This window comes from Myxocyprinus asiaticus, chromosome 3 (assembly GCF_019703515.2).
Source record: "Myxocyprinus asiaticus isolate MX2 ecotype Aquarium Trade chromosome 3, UBuf_Myxa_2, whole genome shotgun sequence".
In the NCBI taxonomy this organism is placed as follows: Eukaryota; Metazoa; Chordata; class Actinopteri; order Cypriniformes; family Catostomidae; genus Myxocyprinus; species Myxocyprinus asiaticus.
Window position 1 is genome coordinate 61,342,251 of NC_059346.1, and position 19,708 is coordinate 61,361,958.

General features: G+C 38.0%; 1 protein-coding gene across 1 annotated transcript; it reads left to right on the forward strand.

The window, feature by feature from the left end:
- Positions 1 to 1,497: 1,497 nt before the first annotated feature.
- LOC127426149 (vacuolar protein sorting-associated protein 33A) lies at positions 1,498 to 19,447 on the forward strand. The gene is made up of 13 exons (XM_051672732.1): positions 1,498 to 1,634; positions 1,913 to 1,978; positions 2,136 to 2,263; positions 3,497 to 3,683; positions 3,942 to 4,058; positions 4,562 to 4,736; positions 4,887 to 5,080; positions 5,230 to 5,356; positions 6,136 to 6,203; positions 16,009 to 16,146; positions 16,459 to 16,596; positions 18,137 to 18,305; positions 18,609 to 19,447. The coding sequence occupies exons 1-13, from the start codon at positions 1,533 to 1,535 to the stop codon at positions 18,800 to 18,802; spliced, it is 1,803 nt and encodes a 600-aa protein (XP_051528692.1). The 5' UTR covers positions 1,498 to 1,532; the 3' UTR covers positions 18,803 to 19,447.
- The last annotated feature ends 261 nt before the right edge of the window (positions 19,448 to 19,708 follow it).

Below are 19,708 nucleotides of genomic sequence, written 5' to 3' on the forward strand. Positions count from 1 at the left end.
GCACTTTTTATTTTTGTTTTTCTGTTCAAAAGTGGCTTTTTTTTTTTTTTTTTTTTTTTTTTTTTGCAATGCTTCCCATAAGGCCTGCACCCCTGAGACTTCTCTTTACTGTTGTACATGAAACTGGTGTTGAGTGGGTAGAATTCAATGAAGCTGTCAGCTGAGGAAATGTGAGGTGTCTATTTCTCAAACTAGACACTCTGATGTACTTATCCTCTTGTTTAGTTGCACATCTGGCCTTCCACATCTCTTTCTGCCCTTGTTAGAGCCAGTTGTCCTTTGTCTTTGAAGACTGTAGTGTACATCTTTGTATTAAATCTTCAGTTTTTTGGCAATTTCAAGAATTGTATAGCCTTCATTCCTCAAAACAATGATTGACTGACGAGTTTCTAGAGAAAGCTCTTTCTTTTTTGCCATTTTTGGCCACCAGTGTATGTATTTTTATGTTTTTTTATGTACTTTATTTGAATTATTTATTGTCTTTATGACTCAGTGATAGTATTCATACATTGTTAAAAAGTATCAACTTACCGTTTATTTAATGAAACTTCACTTGGTGCAGAACAATCTAGAATAAAATTAAACACTGCAACAGTCCCCTCTATGCAGCCTTAACTTGTTTAGAATGTTGAATCTTTGTGACAACTACGCTAAAAACAATTAGATGCAGCGCAAAGAACTTGACATGGTGTTTAAAATGTGCCGGTCCTGCTTGAGACGCTGAAGAAAAAGCGAGACGCGGTGCAAATGTCAAAGACATTCTCCCAGCATGTGTTTAAACAATGGGAAAACAGAACAGATGCGCGCAAAAATACGTTCGGTGTGAACAGCCCCTAACTGGTCCGTTCACGTGTGTCTGTGAGTGAGAGAGCACGAAACAAGTTCGGTAGGCCTGTTTATTTTTTCATTCATACAGACCAGAACCCGAAGTCCTACTTGAAAAACTCACCCGAACCTATTGGGTTCTCAGGTACCATCGGGCCCGGGTCGGGTTGCAGACCTCTAAATCTGCCTAATAAACCTTAGGCCTATCCATAAACACATAATAGATATTGTTAAATGAAAAATGACTAGTAATAATTCAAATGAAAGATATCTCCTATTAAATAATGACTAGTCGTAAATCCAATTCGAGATATCTACAACTATATTTTGCCTAGGCATATCTTAGTTTCAGATATCAAAAAATGTAATTAGGATATCTTTAAAGATGCAGAATTGTAGATTTCTGTAACTGAATTATAACTAGTCAAAACCATATTAAAGATATATTTAAGTTCTGACTAGTCATAATTCAATTACAGATATCTACAATTGATTTTATTACTAACAACAGTACAATTGATTAAATAACATGTACATTGGATGAATTTTTCATCATATTAATTTCCATTTAAATGCAACATAAGCATTCTATCCTGATTTAGCTAAGTACAACTGATTTTCTTCCGATTTGCATCTGCTGACTTTTATTTTGAAAGACAAATCATGTGACACCTTCATGAAGGTCATATGATTCTGATTTAGTGAATATGGCGTCTCATTTGTCTTATGGCAGAGTCAACTTAAATATTTTGAGGGAAGCTGCACGAAAAGACCTTCGGGAATTTTTAGATAAATGCTCGGGGAGCAAGGTAAAGTTATTTGCTTTAAGATACATGCAAACAAGTGTCTTCGCTTGCATGGTGCTGTTGTCACAGTACCACATATTTATCACACACATGATTAGCTCAAAACCTATTGCAACGTGAATTAACTATAAGGTTTGTGTTACTGTTGCGAAATAAAACGATTATTACTTAAATTGTTGTTCAGCAATAGTGTCTCAATTTTGAACACTTCAATTTGCAGTAATGTGTGGCGTTTCATTTATACCCCTTCCATCATGTTTCAATTATGTCTTTTTACTAAGGCCATTGTTTGGGACGAGTATCTTACTGGACCTTTCGGGTTAATTGCTCAGTATTCCCTTTTGAAGGTAAGAGAATATGATTACAAGAGTGAGAGCAAAAGAAAACAAAACTTCATCTCTGATGATATGATGCTCTTTACTTTTTCATTACCCATGTAAATGCTTTGATGTCTGTCTTATTCTTTTCCAATATGGCATTTATGTTAATGGCTTTTTAAAAAAGGAGCATGAAGTCGAGAAAATGTTCACCCTCAAAGGGGGACGAATACCATCCGCTGCCGTCAAGAATATTGTATTTTTTGTTCGACCAAAGTTGGAACTGATGGACATCATTGCAGAAAATGTTGCAAGGTTAGTTTCATTTCTATAAAAATCCTTAACTTTATAACCCTCATAATTAAACAATTGTATGTAATTATGAAAAAGTTTGAAGTACTGAGGTTGGTTTTCTCTCAAAACAACAGTTGTTTAACTATGGTTGCCCAACATTATTACCGACCTGTTTTCATTGGCGAGCAAAAATAAACACAACAGTTAGCCATAATGTGTTGCCAATGTCAGTTATATTAACTTATTGTTACAGTTTTAATTGCTTTGGTACTATTTTCATAGGTAAGTGGTTAATAATCAAAAATCTTTGAGTACAAAATCGAACTAAGCACACTTGTAACAAAGCTAGTCATTCATTCAGAACCCACTTTAATTAGAACACCTGCTTCAGTAGGACTGTACATAATCATTGTTTCAGAAACTGAGATTATTGTGACATGTAATGAGAACATTTGGTTTAATCACCAAAACACAACAAAATATTTTCAATTTACTCATTTTAATAGTCAGTTAATTCAGTAGTAAACAATGCGAGATACATGTTTCAAATTTATAGAAGGGTTATAGTACTGTAAAGTCACATTAAAATATACACTTACATTGCCTAACCAAATTACTGTAAATTTATAATGCCTGTAATATAAACTCAATTTGTATTCAAAAGGTATGATCAATGAAGATATGAATGTAAATTACATCCTCTGTCTATGATAGCCAAAGGCTGTAGTGATACTGTAAGAATTGTGTAATTTTAGAAGCCTCTGCCATAGTTAGGCCAATGTTTATTGTATCACATAGTGGATGATGGCCCAGATCTCATTGGGCAAAACTGCTCTGCCAAGTTCCTACATCTCTGTGTTGACCATTCTGGATGGCCTCTTGTATAAAAGGTCACTGAGTGGTTCCTCTCTCTAGCAGTATATCCTGCTCTGTTTACAAATTGCAACTGCTCATGCACACACTTTGAATGTATATAGTAATATTGTAAACAATTGTGCTTATGACAAATTGGTAATACTGTAACAAATTCATTATGTTTGGTTATCCTGTTTTGAACAAAAAAATTAGATGTTGATACATTACAAACAAATAATCAAGCCAGTTGAAAATCTATAGATAAACCAAATGGTTAATTGATTAACCCTTAAGATCAGTTGAAAGAAATTATATGCAATATCATAATCAATGTTAATTACAATGATGTCTTTGTATGGCATTGAATTTAAAGAAGATTTCAAACCCCCTTCATTGCAGTGAGGATAAATTACAACCACTACGGGAGTTTCATATCCTGTTTGTTCCTCGGCGGAGTCTTCTGTGTGAACAGCGGCTAAAGGAGAAAGGAGTTCTTAACTCCTTTACAAACATTGATGAGTACATTCTGGACCTTATCCCTTATGATGGAGATCTTCTTTCAATGGAGTCAGAGAGCTCCTTTAGGGTAAAAGGATGTTTCAGTTTTCAGTATACTGGCCATATATTCATAAAAGCTTATGAGAAGGATAACAGATATCAGGATTATGTTTTAGGAGACTTACGATTATTGGAAATAGTGTTAATGTTAATAGTTTTAAAGGGCTTTAACTGAATTAAAGTGCGGTCTTTATGAAGCCTAATGTGAGGAATACAGACATGTGAATACCTAAAGACATTTCATTTGCATAACATTTTTTGTTCTGTTTACTTTCTTTTTGAAAAGGAATGTTATTTAGAGAATGATCAGACAAGCCTGTATCACACTGCCAAGGGTCTCATGACTTTGCAAGCACTTTATGGAACAATACCCCAGATCTTTGGCAAAGGGCAGTGTGCAAGGGTGAGTAGCAAAAGCATGCTTAACACAGCTGTTTTGGCTAAATTGTATTTTTTTTTTTTTTTAAACAGTATCTCTCATAAATATTTAAAATAATAATAATGTGTATGTCTTTAGTATTTTAACTATTTATTTTAATGTCTTTCCATAATTTTTAATCACTTTTTTGCCTTTTAGTAAATTTCAATGGGATATGAAAAATAATTTTTTTAAAGTACAAATATGAAGTCACTAAATTAAAATGAGGGCATGTATAATAAGAAAAACTGGCGAAATTGTTTTTTAAAATTTTTTAAAATTAATTATAGTATATCACACTGCGGGACACTGCTGAAACATAGGTCTAATCATTCCTTTAATTTATGGGCTTGATTGCTTGGATGTCCATTTAGTTTGTTGTTGTTGTGTTTTTGTTTGTTTGTTTTTTTCATTTCTGCAATCAAGTTTTTGGTAAATTAAGGACATGGTAACAGTACATTTAAAATTTGGGCTGTGTCATTTCATAGCATGTGGCCAACATGATGTTGCGGATGAAGAGAGAGTTTGCGGGGAGTTGTACTCAGATCCTTCCTGTGTTCGATACCCTCCTCCTGTTGGATCGCAACGTGGATCTGCTAACACCACTATCTACACAGCTTACTTATGAGGGTCTTATCGATGAGATCTTTGGTATCACTAATGGTAACGTTTTTAAAAATTTGTGCAACTGGAGGTGGTTTAATAGATGTGTAATATAAATACTTTAGAAAAAGCATATAAAATTAGATCTAAAAGGTGTAAATGCCCTCATTCTTTCAACAGTGTCCAACAATACCTTGGTTACTTTGACAGGTTATGTGAAACTCCCACCTGAGAAGTTTGCACAGAAGAAACAGGGAGAAGGTGGGAAAGATCTCCCCACCGAGCCCAAAAAACTGCAGCTCAACTCAGCCGAGGAGCTGTATGCAGAAATTCGTGACAAGAACTTTAATGCTGTTGGAGCAGCTCTCAGCAAGAAAGCCAAGATTATATCAGCTGCATTTGAGGTATGAGCATTTTTTGTGTACCATCTGGTAGGGAGAGGCTAAAAACTATTGATTCAAATAAATCAACATTAGGACCCCACTTATCTCCACAAATTAAAAACAGTTTGAGCTATACTATCATTAAACTGAAGTCCCTTTCTCTGTGTTAGGAACGACACAATGCAAAAACTGTTGGGGAGATCAAACAGTTTGTTTCCCAGTTGCCCCACATGCAGGCAGCTCGGAGCTCTCTGGCTAATCACACCTCCATTGCTGAACTCATTAAGGATATAACGAGTAAGTCTGAATCCATTGGGTCTTATTCACTAATAATTGCTTGGATTTTGCTTGTACTTAACCTGATCGTTTTGTAAAAAGGATACCATGCTGGCACTTTATAAGAGCTGCCAGTACGCAAGAATAGCTGCTGTTACTGTGACATGAATTGCCCATCACTGCCGATACTGGTGCGTACCGGGACACTTTGAGAACTGCCATAAGTACTCCCCGTGCCACTGCAATGTTGTGCAGTGCACAAAATGCTAAACCCATCTGGACATTTTCTGGACTGTATAGGAGTATTCCACCAGCTGCATCCAAACACATCCAACAGTACGCTGTTTATGCACACAGTCACGGAGCATGCACAGGCAGAACCTATCCCAGCTTGACATATAACGCACATGATTTTTGTTACTCTGAAATAAGACCGTATATAATAAGTTTTTTTTATATATATATAATATATATATATATATATATATATACATATATATATATATATATAACATTTAATCAGGACACATGCCTTAATTTAATTGGATAAACAGCCTTGTTTGAGATCTAAAAATTTTCTATCCAAATTTTAAATGGTGGTAAATTTCTCCTGGAAAAATGAAAAAACCTCTTGATTCAGGGAAAATTTAGGTTCCAAAAGCATAAATTCACTGATTATAAAGTTTTGGATCCTGAATTTTTTTTTTTTTTTTTTTTATGCTTTGCTCAATCCACATGATTATTTGTTTTTGTTGTTCAGTCCTCAATAGAGCATTCAAAAGTTATTTCCTGTGTTTCAGCCTCAGAAGTCTTCTTTGACAGTTTGACTGTTGAACAAGAGTTTATGACTGGAGTAGACACAGACAAGGTGCCTTTTTCTCTTCATGAAATTTTATATATAATTTTTTTTATTTTAATTTTTTTTGCAGTTATTTAAATCTTAGAGAGGTTGTCTAATTTAATCAATTGAAAAATACATTTGAAAACTGACATGATGAAAGCTGTGAAAGGACAAACAGGTAAAAATGAATTGAAAGATAAGTCAGCTGACTTGTAAGATTCCTCTAAATATTTTGGACAGTGTTGCCAGATTGGGTCAACAATTTCCAGCCCAAACCATAAACCCGCCCACTCCAACCCACCCAAACATATACTGCCAGAAAACTGCCAGTTTTGTATATATCATTTTTATCTTCTCGAATAAACTGAATAAATTATATATAAAAAAAATAAAAATAACATACATTCATAAGGGGGGTTGCATTGGTATGTAGACTACAACAAAGTGTGCTTCAAAATCACCTTGTTTACTTCTATGGAAGCAAGTTAATCTTACATTTTGTAAAAGTTTCAAGTTTATTTCCTGGTTTTATTGAGATTTTGAATCAGACTTTGTGTTTTTATGTTTGCCATTTTCCCTTAACTATGTAGCTTGAAAGTCATCTTATTGTGGTTTAAGGAGCTTGGATGTACATTTAAAATGTTGATAAGTATTTTCTTATTAATATCATGTGTTGCAAAAAGGAACAAATTAAACAAAGAAATATCAGCTGTCATCGTTCTATGTGACCGACACGAAGCGGACACGTTTACTTGCACGACTCACCGAAAGTGAAGCACTGCACTGCAATATCACCGCCTCATGAAGTGCGAATGATATACATGTGCTGCACTCGACTGTTGTTGACTAGCGTAGTTATGTCACACAGTTTTTTTTTATTTTTATTTTTTTTATATATAAGAGTTTTTAGGTTTCCATTCAGCTAATAACTAAAAACATGCTGCGTGATTATGACAAAGGATTACAACAAACTAGGGGTGGACTGGGAAGAGAAATCGGCCTGGGATTTTACATAGAAACTGGCCCAAAAGTTGTTGTGGGGGGGGGAGGGAAATCTGGCACAAAGGTTGTTTGGGGTGGGGGGTGCTGTCCTTTTCTGCATATCGCTGCCCCCTTCGGCATATCGCGGCACCTTTTTGTGGCTCGTTCTGCATAACGCAGCGGCCCATTTCAGCTTATCGTGGCCCATTCGGCCCCGTTGCGTGGCCGGCCCTTCGGGAAAAGTCCCGGTTCTCCCGATGGCCAGTCTGCCCCTGCAACAAACGGTAGATTGGCATGCCTCATGTAGGTGTGAGGGACTTTGTATGAATAAAATACAATCTCCTCTCTCTCGCTGTTGATCACGTGCCAGTGATTAACCCTCCATGTGCCAGTGCAGACATGCTTGCTCTAGGTTGTCAGTTCCTGGTCTAGGGCAAAGCCACAATCACAAAAGGAGCATGCATAAAAATGCGCTTACCTTTGTGTTGCGTTTGCACATGAGCTCCAGTTAAGGAGCGTCAGCCGTAAGCGCTGATCCCGAGACTGCATGATATTATGCTAATGAAATCAAATTTCATCAATGTATGTGCAGTTAACATTTGTCAACTATATTTCTGATATCCACAAGAAATTTCATTTTTCGTAGTTATTTGCGTTCTGTATGATTGGTAGTTGGTTATTTCTGTGGTGCTGATATACACGTGATTGACAGGATTTACGGCTTCTTTACACTCTCTTGTCATGAAAACTTTAGACATTGCTACATTATTTTCCTTCCCTTTAGTCAGTGTTGTAGCAGGCATAGGCAACATAGGTATTCGCTGAACCTACACTCTTGCTCTTCATCACTCGTCTGTGGCACAGTTTTATGCATTTGATTACTTGGGGCACCCACCGGCAAGAACATAAATTGGCGACTATAGCATTAGCGCTTTTTATGTGTGTGGTTTTTTTTATTTTTTTTATTAACTTTTTTTAAGATTCAACCATTAAATATATACATAGCAGAACCCGACCCCCAACAACACCCCAGTGGTCACACAACCATAGACACAAAACAAAAAAAAACAAAAAAATGTATTAAAAAAAAAATTAAAATAAATAAACAATCACACACATAAAACACCTCTCTCTCCACTGTCCCTCCCCAAGAGCCCTCCAAAAAAGACAGATATCTGCCCCACTTCTTCGCAAACATGTCCAGACTCCCCAGTCTTCTGGATACCCTCTCCTCAAGAGGGTATCCAGAAGATGGCCACTCTGGCCATCTCTGAACACCACTCTCGAAAAGAGGGCGCTCCAGCCGACTTCCAACTCCTCAAAGTGATCTGTCTGGCAATCATAACACTAGATAGGACCCAGTTTTTCATGTGCTTATTCTACAAATTAATGACTGCCCAATCTCCCAAGATACAGAGTCTGGGGCAAAATAAAATTTGAGAGGCCAAAATCTCGCACATAAAACTCTGAATCCTCATCCAAAATTCCTGCATCTTAACACATCCCCAAAAGACATGGGTTGTGTCTCCATCTTCTAATTGACATCGCCAGCAGGTGGGTGTGTCTTTAAGACCAAGCCTATGCAATCTAGAGGGGGTCCAATAGACTCTATGTAAAATCTTAAATTGCATGAGGTGAACCCTTGCGTCTCTGGATGCAGATTTGACATTTTTTTAGAATTCCAGCCCACTCTCCCTCCTCCAATACCAAATTTAGATTTAGAAGTTCCATCTCCCAGACTCTGAATTAGTAGGGAGTAATACACCGATGCCTCATGACCTTTTCCAAAAGCAGTAATCACCTCTTCCAGAGTGTCTGCCGCTTTAGGAGGGTGTAAACCACTCCCAAAAACAGTACAGAGCAGGTGGCGCAGCTGTAAACACTTATAGAACTGAGATCTAGGAATCCCAAAAAGTTCAACCAAATTTTGAAAGGATCTCAACACTTCTCATACAGGTCACTGAGTGTAGTAACCCCCCTCCCAATCCACTCTGACCAGCAAAAAGGGGTCTTGTTGATGCATAGTTTGGGATTCAGCCATATGCTCGAGGCAACATTTAAATTTTTTTTAGAATTAAACAGTCTGGACACTTTAGTCCATACAGAGTTCAAGTGTGAGATAACGGGATGTAAATTAGCTTCTCCGATTAATTTGATAGGCTCTGCAGTGGCGAAACAAGGGCAAGAACTTCCTGTTCTATACAGAACCAAGGAGGAGCTCTCTCAGGTGGAAGCGACGAATGAGCCAAATGTCTGAGACCAAATGCATAATAATAAAATAAAATCTTGGGTAGGCCTAGCCCACCTTTGTCAATCAGCCAGTGTAACTTATTGAAATGTAATTTGGGACGCTTACCATTCCAAATGAAAGACTTTGCTATCAAATTGCTTGAAATAAGAGAGGGGAACATCTTCAGGGAGAGACTGCAGTAAGTAATTGAATTTTGGAATACAATTCATTTTAATAACATTAACCTTCCCAATCATAGATAAATGTAATGAAGTACACCTGCCCACATCGCTCAAACCGTTTTATTAAGGGGTCAAAATTAACTCTAACTAAATCACACAAATTTGCTGGAAATAAAATACCCAAATACTTAATGCCCTGTTTGGGCCACTGGAAAGCACCCGGCTGGAAAGCCGTTTCTGGGCAGTACGCTCTCAGAGCCAAAGCTTCGGATTTAGACCAATTGACCCTATATCCTGAAAACTTAGAAAAGGAATTAATAATTCTGTGGAGACAAGGTATAGATCTACTGGGGTCAGAGACAAATAATAATATATCATCTGCATAAAGCAAGAGTTTATGCGCCATACCTCCCGCCACCACCCCTGGAAAAATCATCCTCCTTTCTTATCGCGGTTGCTAATGGTTCCAGGGCAAGACAGAACAATAATGGGGAAAGAGGGCAACCCTGCTGAGTGCCCCTATCCAAAGTAAAATAATCTGAAATTAGTCCATTTGTTTGTACTGCCGCTACTGGGTGTCTATAAAGTAACTTAATCCATCCAATAAACGTACTCCCGAACCCGTATATTTCCAAAACCTTAAAAAGATAATCCCATTCTACCATATCAAATGCTTTTTCGGCGTCAAGTGAGATGGCAGCGACCGGAGATTTTTCATTCGCTACTGACCAAATGATATGGTCAAAGGCTACGGCCCCGAATAAACCCCACCTGATCTATATGTATAAGTGATGTCATAACTTAATCGATTAGCCAGAATATTTGACAAAATTTTTACATCTAACTGGATCAGGGAAATTGGACAGTAACTTTTACACTCGCTTGGATCTTTGTCCTTTTTAAGAATCAGACTGATCCGGGCCTGTGTCATGGTTGGCGGAAGCTTTCCATTCTTTAATGATTCAGTATAAACTTCTAACAAATGTGGAGCCAGTTCTGTAGTGTAAGATTTGAACTCAGCAGCAAAGCCGTCAGGCCCCGGAGCCTTGCCTGGCCTTAATAACCTCGCCAAGCTCCTCCAAGTTTATCTCAGATTCAAGAGAATTTTTTTGCTCAGTCGTCAGTTTAGGGAGATCTAATGGTTCCACAAAGTTTCTAATATCTTCATCAGTAGACGAAGACGTGGAACTATAGAGATCAAAGTAGAATTCTTTAAAAGCATTATTAATATCAATGGCCGAGGTAAATATTTCACCACCAGCAGATTTCACTGAGGGAATGGTAGAAAAAGACTCTCTCTGCTTTATATATCTAGCCAAAAGTTTTCCTGCTTTGTCCCCCAACTCAAAGTATGACTGTCTTGCCCTGAATAACCAAAACTCCACTTTCCGCAAAAAAATAGTATTATATCTATATTTCAATCGGGTCAATTCTCTGAGGCCATTGGATGACAAACGATGCTTCAGCTCTGCTTCGGCATTTTTAATATTTCCTTCCAACTCCATGAGTTCTCGTGCTTTGGATTTTTTGATGAATGAGGCATACTGTATGATCCGACCCCTAAGAACCACCTTAAGTGCCTCCCAAGCCACGCCCACAGAGGATATAAACACTGATTTCAGCCTTTAGCATTTGTTGGAAATCAGGATTTTGCAAAAGGGACACATTAAGGCGCCAACTATATGATTTCTTTTTCTCTGTATGTGGCACACCTCTAAACTCACCAGGGCGTGATCTGAGACTAATTTCGATTATTCTCATGTTATAATCTGGTGAATTTTGATACACCCAGTTACACATTTGCCCTTTGTTGCAAAACATGGCAAAGAAGTCAAAATCCTCGGGCTCTGGAGACATTAAAAGACACTTACGTGTTCAGGATGAAAGCCCCGACAGGCCTACAGACCGGGGACTCGATTTGGATGGCGCGGCGGGAGAAGGAATCCAGCGTCAACTGTCCAACATGTCTGTGATGTTGACGAAGATTCTTGCTGACTTGGAGGATCACGCTGTAATACGTCGATCGATTACGGTGATGGAAATAAAATTCTCTGAGATAGTTACAAGAGTGTCTGATGTTGAGAGACGAATCGATTTTCTGGAATCTTCGGAGAGGGAATTAACCGCAAATCCGCCCGCGACCAAAGTTGATTTGGAACATCTCCTTGAAAAGCTTGAAGATCTTGAGAATAGAAGCCGCAGGAATAACGTTCGAATTGTTGGAATTCCTGAGCATGAGGAGGGCAGAGATATGGTGAAATTCCTAGACGAGTTTTTCCCGAGTCTGCTCGACATAACAGGCCACAAGCTGGAAATCGAGCGAGCTCACAGATCTGCTGAGGTAGAAAGGCCCGACCGATTCTGGCCAGATTTCTGAGATCATCCGATAAAGATCTTGTGTTGCGCCAGGCAAGGAGCAAAGGGAAGCTTTCTTGGAAGAACCATAATATTTTCTTGTTCCCGGACTTTGCTAGTTCGACGAGAGAAACGTGATTGGTTCAAGGAATGTAAGAAACTATTACATCAGAAAAAGATCTCGTTTGCTCTGATGTTTCCGGCCAAACTGAGAATAGAAACGAAGGTCGGTCGCAAAGTATTTACATGTCCAAATCAGGCAATGTCTTTTTATTGAATCAATGGGTGAGTAAACCATTGGATGTTTCTCATGTGAGTGGGTCTGACTCGCTGTACTTACTCTTGAGGAAGCTGGGCGACATTTTAGGTTTTTTGCGTTGGTTCCGCCGAGCGGCTGGAGCTTGTTTTGTGAATAACACTTTTCCTTAAAGAAACTTTTGCATTGATGAAAGATTACTTTTGCATTGAAGTTCCCGGACAGATTGAGAGTAGACACTACGGATGACCGCAAAATATCTACATGCTCACACAAAGGATGTCTTTTATAAAGTTGACGGATTGTGTAAGTCATGGTATATACTTTTATGCGGCCTCCAAGTGAATTGACTCAACCATCCGGGGAACCGGGATGCCAGTTTTGTTTTCTTTGTATTGGTTCCGCCTAGTGGCTGGAGCATGTTCTATTGAATAACACTCCTTTGGAACAGCTGTGGATTAATCTGTTTGTTCTTTTTGCTTATTCCTCCTGCTGGCTGTAGTTTGTTTTGTTGAGTTATTTTACGGGACATTGGAATGATTACATCATCCACTGAACTCATAACAGCCGGCTCACTGAACATTCGTTTGTCTGTCCGAGGAATCTGAATGGTTTTATATTGGCTGGAATTAGTTTTGTGGAAGATCATACCTTTGAGACAGTTCTGTGGATGAATCTACACGTTCTTTGTGTTCATTCTTCCTATTTGCTGGGTTTATTTTACAAAGTATTTTCTGTTATGTCATTATGCCTCACAAATTTGTGAGGCAAAATTGAGCAATCCGATGGCAAAGTTGTCGTGGGGGCTCGTGGGCGTTCATGGACCTTTTGAGTTTAAAGGGATTGTCGCCGGTTGGCGCTTTCGTGCGCGGGGTTAATGCGCACGTTTTTCTTTTTTCTGTTTGTTTTGTTCGGGGGTTGATTGTTTCACTAATGGGGAATGTGGTCTGTATAATTGTTTTTTCACAATTTTTTTATTTTTGTTATATCAATATGTCAGTTGTTAATATGAGTGTACTATCTCTCTCCACATGGAATGTAAATGGATTGGGGCACTCCATAAAAAGAAGGAAGGTTATTACTTAAATGTAAGAAGTATGATATAGTTTATAATATGACAGTCCTCCACAAAACAAACAGAAAAAAGAAAAACATGCGCATTAACCCCACGCACGAAAGCGCCAACCGGCGACAAGCCCTCTAAACTCAAAAGGTCCATGAACGCCCACGAGCCCCCACGACAACCATGCCATCGGATTGCTCAATTTTGCCTCACAAATTTGTGAAGCAAAATTACATAACAGAAAATACTTTGTAAAAGAACCCCCAGCCAAAAGGAAGAATGAACACAGAACATGTAGATTAATTCACAGAACTGTTTTAAAGGTGTGATCCTCCACAAAACATTTCAGCTGATATAAAACCGTTCAGTTTCACGGATAGACAAACAAATGTTCAGTGAGCCAGCTGTTATGAGTTCAGCGGATGACGTAATCATTCCAGTGTCCCGTAAACGGCACAAGTTCCAGCCACTAGCCGGAGCCAACACAAAAAGAAACAAAACTGACATCCTGGATCCCTGGATGGTCAAGTCAATTCACTCGGCCGCATAAAAGTATATACCATGACTGACTTAATCCGTCAACTTTATAAAAGACATCCTTTGTGTGAGCATTGAAGTTCCCGGCCAGTTTGAGAGTGGACACTACGGATGACCGCAAAATATCTACATATTTTGCGGTCATCCGTAGTGTCCACTCTCAAACTGGCTGGGAACTTCAATGCAAATGTAATCTTTCATCAATGCAAAAGCTTCTTTAAGGAAAGTGTTATTCACAAAACAAACTCCAGCCACTAGGCGGAGCCAACGCAAAAAGAAACCAAAATGACACCCAGCTTCCTCAAAAGCCAGAGTAAGTACAGCCCCACTCATATGAGAAACATCCAATGGTTTACTCACCCATTGATTCAATAAAAGACATTGCCTGATTGGGGCATGTAAATACTTTGCGACCGTTTCTATTCTCAGTTTGGCCGGAAACATCAGAGCAAACGAGATCTTTCGCCGATTTAAGAGTTTCTTGCATTCCTTGAACCGATCGCGTTTCTCTTGTTGAACTCGCAAAGTCCGGGAACAAGAAAATATTATGATTCCTCCAAGAAAGCATCCCTTTGCTCCTCGCCTGGCGCAACACGAGATCTTTATCGGATGACCTCAGAAATTTGACCAGAACCAGTGGCCTGTCTCCCTCAGCAGATCTGTGAGCTGGGGCTCTATGAGCTCGATCGATTTCCAGCTTGTGGCCTGTTATGTCAAGCAGACTCGGGAAGAGCTCGTCTAGGAATTTCACCATATCTCTGCCCTCCTCATGCTCAGGAATTCCAACAATTCTGAAGTTATTCCTGCGGTTTCTATTCTCAAGCTCTTCAAGCTTTTCAAGAATATGTTCCAGATCAACTTTGGTCGCGGGCGGATTAGCGGTTAATTCCCTCTCTGAAGACTCCAAATAATCTATTCTTTCTCAGCATCCGACACTCTTGTAACTAACTCAGAGAATTTTATTTCCATTGCCGTAATCGATCGACATATTACAGCGAGATCCTCCAAGTCAGCAAGAACCTTCGTCAACATCACCGACATGTTGGACAACTGACGCTGGATCTCCTCTCCCGCCACGCCATCCAAAACGAGTCCCCGGTCTGTAGGTCTGTCGGGGCTTTCATCCTGAACACTTGTCTTTTAATGTCTCCAGAGACCAATGATTTTGACTTCTTTGCCATGTTTTACCTCAGAGAGCAAATGTGTAACTGGGTGTATCGAATTTCACCAAATTATAACATGAGAATAATAAAAAATTTAGCAAAGTGCGCAGAGCTCGTCGTTCACACGTCTGCTTCTTCCATGGCGTCATGTGACCCTGCATTAGCGCTTCTTTAAAAAAATCCATGCACTCTGATGCAGTTCTTTCCTTCATATCAGGCACTAAACCACTCTCCCCTAATCGTTTCAGGAATGTGTTACCAGGTCCGCATCCAGTGGTCCATAAGTGTTCTGTACTTAAAACCATGTTAAAATGCAGTTTAAGAGCATCTTCTTGATCCACAGTCGCTGGGTTTCCATTCAATTATTTTTATGCACATTTTGAAATTGTGCATAAGAAATCCTGAATGGAAACTCTTGATATTGAGAAACTCAAAATTTGCTTAAAATTAAATGCTCTAGGAAGAGTTGGATTTTCAACAGTTTATTCACGAAACGAATACATGTTTTGACCATTCATGCATGTGTTATGAGTGTGCAATAGCTTGATGTGACTGGCCCAATGAAAGGTCCGACCTTGGCATACAATTCTTCAAACATAGCCCTTGACATTCGCAAGTGTTTAACCCACAGCTGGTCTTTAAAGTGGGTCCTCACAATCCGTTTTTTTTTTTTTTTTTACATACAGACACACACACACACACACACACTGAAAATTGTTCACTGAAATGTCCATGCTTTCATCAAGATAAAGGGAATAAGGTGACTCACCGATATCGTCCATCAGTTCTTCTCTGAAGTGTGGTGTGAGGACAGATTTCATTACAGCCATGCACTTTGTCCAGTACAGAATATTCCCACCTTCCCTTGATGTGATCAAAAGCAGCCAATTTAGCAGGAACCTGCCCAACCTGGCAAAACTGCATTTGGTGTACATTTAAACATTATGAGAGAAGAAATTTATTTTCAACATTATACATTTTATTCTCTGGGAATATAATGTATTGTATGTTTAGGTAATTTCTTTGTGTTGATGAATAATATGACAATGTGTCATGTTTTCTTAGGTCAGCACATATATAGAAGACTGCATTGCACAAAAGGACCCACTTATAAAAATCCTGCGGCTGGTGTGCATGCAGTCTGTCTGCAACAATGGCCTTAAACAGAAAGTTCTTGACTACTATAAGAGGGAGATCCTTCAGGTAGGGCAGAATTTGTTTGTGATTTGGATTTTTTTATTACATTTTGTTAAAACAGTTTTTCTTTCAGTTCATGTTAATAGCCCCACTAAGTCCTCAACCATAGGGAAGTGACAAACTCTTGGATATTGGATTTAAGGGATTGTTGTATGGATAACTGTTATAAATCATATAGAGTAAGATCTGAATAGAAGAAGAGTAAGATCTGAATAGAAGAATGTTGAAGAGGCATTATAATCATAATGTTGAAAAATGCTTGACATTTTCATGTTTAAAATTAAGATGTTTTACCATATTTGTGCTTTGATGGTGTAGACTTACGGTTACGAGTACATTCTGACCCTCAACAACTTGGAAAAAGTTGGGTTGCTCAAACCTCAAAACACCATGAGAAACAACTACCCTACAATTAGGAAAACCCTTAAACTATGGATGGAGGATGCCAATGAACAGGTTTGTCTATGAAAAAGGATATGAACATGAAATAGTATAATGGATTTAGATCAAGTTTTTAACCTTGTAAACAAGAGCTATGATTGCCATGATTGCTCAAGTTCATAAGTAAAGGAATTAGTAAATGTCAGATTTATAATATTTTAACATATTAATGCTTTGAATGTTTGTATGTTATAATGTAATAATGTACCGTTTTAAAGGGGTAGTTCACCCATATGAAACTTCTGAAATCATTTACTGTACTCACCCTCATGCCATCCCAGATGTGTATTGACTTTCTTCTGCTGAATACAAATGAAGATTTTAAGAAGAATGTCTCAGCTCTCTAGGTCATTTCAATGCAAGTGAATGGTGAACAGACCTTTCAAGCTCCAAAAATCACAAAGGCAGCATAAAAGTAATCCATATGACTCCATATAGATCTTCTGAAGCATTGCAAACACTTTGGGTGAGAAATAGATCAATATTTAAGTCCTTTTTTACTATAAATCTCCACTTTCACATTCGGAAAGTGAAAGTGGAGATTTATAGTAAAAAAAAAGATTGAAATATTGATCTGTTTCTCACCCACACTTAGATCGCGTCTCCTGTTTTTAATGGAAAACATGACAAAAGATGTGTGCTGATCTTCCTTGATCTTTCCCTTGGCTACTTCTGTCAAGTGTTGCATCTGCGTAACTTAGCAACAGCTGATATAAGGGCTCTCCTACACACAACTCGAAAGGTGTCTGTTTCAGGTTCATTTCTCTCAATTTATTTCCATTCTAATCTGTAATTATTAACATTGACAAATGTATTTGGAACTGATGCTAATGCAAATATATACTGTATATATATATATATGTATATATATATATATATAGCCTATATACTGTATATTCTGAAACGTTCTCAGCTGTTTGGGTGTGAGGCACTAAAATATGGGACAAACTGCGTCATGTAGGGTATTCCGTTTTTATTTTTACCACACCTGGGGTAAAAATAAAATAGAGGGCTTCCAAAATTGATAGTGAGACATCCAAAAGATGAGAGGAGAGGACAAGATGAAGCAAAACAATGTGTTCACGAGCAAAAAACAAAACTTAATAAATAAATAAATAATTACAGAGCAGATGCTGTGTGTCATTGATTTAGTGGGATTAAGGTGTATGTTTTGACTGTTATTCAAACAGTGCAGAAATTTATTTTTCACAAATGAGTAGAAATATTGAAAACATTGCAAAATAAGTTGAGTTTTGGAAGTTCATGGAAAAGTCATGGAAATGTACTAGTCAAAATGGGTACGAATCCTGTAGAAGGCTTCTCCCTTTTTACAAATGAAAATAAAAAAGATTTGTCATATTTTAAAGAAAATAACATATTAGTCAATGATACAAGTATGTCTGAGTACATATTGTTTTTGCCTGACTTATGATATTATGCTCTAATCAGTTCCCTTTTAAAAAACAAATAGTTTTTAGATTGGCAGTTAACTAGCACTTTCCCGGACTGTTACTTGTGGATTTGAGAAAGCTAATGCTTGTAAAATTTCCCTTAGAACCCCAACGACATCTCATATGTGTACAGTGGTTATGCTCCACTGAGTGTTCGTCTGACCCAAGTGCTAGCACGTCCTGGTTGGCGAAGCATAGAGGAGGTGCTAAAGATGTTGCCTGGTCCACACTTTGAGGAAAGACAGCAGCTTCCCACGGGCCTTCACAAGAAACGCAAGTTTTGAACATTGACATTATTTATGCAATGATGATAATTTTTGTTTGATAACTCCATAAATCTTTTACCCATCTCATTCATCACTGATTACCTTGAGCTAATGCTTCTAAAATTTTGTCTCACAGTTAAATTATACGCACACTGTTCCCTGTGGCTAAAATGTATTGCATCTGATCCTCAAGATTAATCCAGTGCTATACCTTACATATAGTAGAATCAATAAAATTAAGGACATTTCATGTTTTTCTGTGAGATATTGTGATTGAGGGAACGTATTGCGTCTGCTCCTTAATTTCCAGGTCAACCAGGAGAAAGCAGAACCACTCTTGTGTTCTTCCTTGGTGGTGTAACATATGCTGAAATTGCTGCTCTGCGGTTCTTATCTCAGATGGAAGATAGTGGGACAGAGTACATTATTGCAACCACCAAACTTATCAATGGTACCAGCTGGATAAAGACTCTCATTGACCACCCTGAATCAAATTTCCCCTAAAGCTGCTTTGCAAGCTGTAGGATCTCGCTACTATCCAGACGCTACCTGTCATCTGTCCCTCATGAGTCCAAACTTTGATGTTTTGCATACATATATATGTCAGCAAGCTATATTAATGCAGTTGTTGAAAACTAATTTTCAGTGTGTGAATAGATAATTGTGGATACAATTTCTGATAGTGGTTTTGAAATTGCTGTTGCCTGTTATAATACTAATTTATCTAAATAATGGATTATATTGTTGGAAGCATGTTTGAGATGAATTGGTATGCCAACTTCGAGCAATTCCCGTAACCAAACATCAGTGCCTGAACACACTGATTCTCTTGTCTAAATGTGAGCAGCATCTGTACAGTTAGTTCCAACATAAAGCCTTCCCAGAATACCACCACCACCACCACATACTATGTAAAGCAGTCTTTCGTTGTCTTATATAAATGACAAGCATATTTTAAATGGTTTGTATTGGTAGCTATTAATGGATCGCACAGACTTATAAAATTACGTTTTTGTGCAGTGTTTTGAAGAACAAACTAGAAAGAAATGGTTTACATTTAAAGGGGTCATGAAGTGCTATTTTTTTGTAATTTAATTATATTCCCTGAGGTCCAATGATGATATTATTAAAGGTTTTTTTGCACCAAAACAGTCACACTTTAGTCATATATGAAAATTTTCCACCCTGTTTTTGGCCCTCTGTCTGAAACACTCAGGTTTGGCCTAAAAACAGGGTTTACACATAACGCACATCCAACACATTGCATCCAATATATATTAAACTGTTCATCTCAAGCACAACTGTTATCACTTCAGCACCATAAACTATCAAACATGACATTTGAAATATTCATGAATGAATGATTTACTTGTGTTTTTGATAAGGTCCAAAGGTTTTTACTGCCCCATC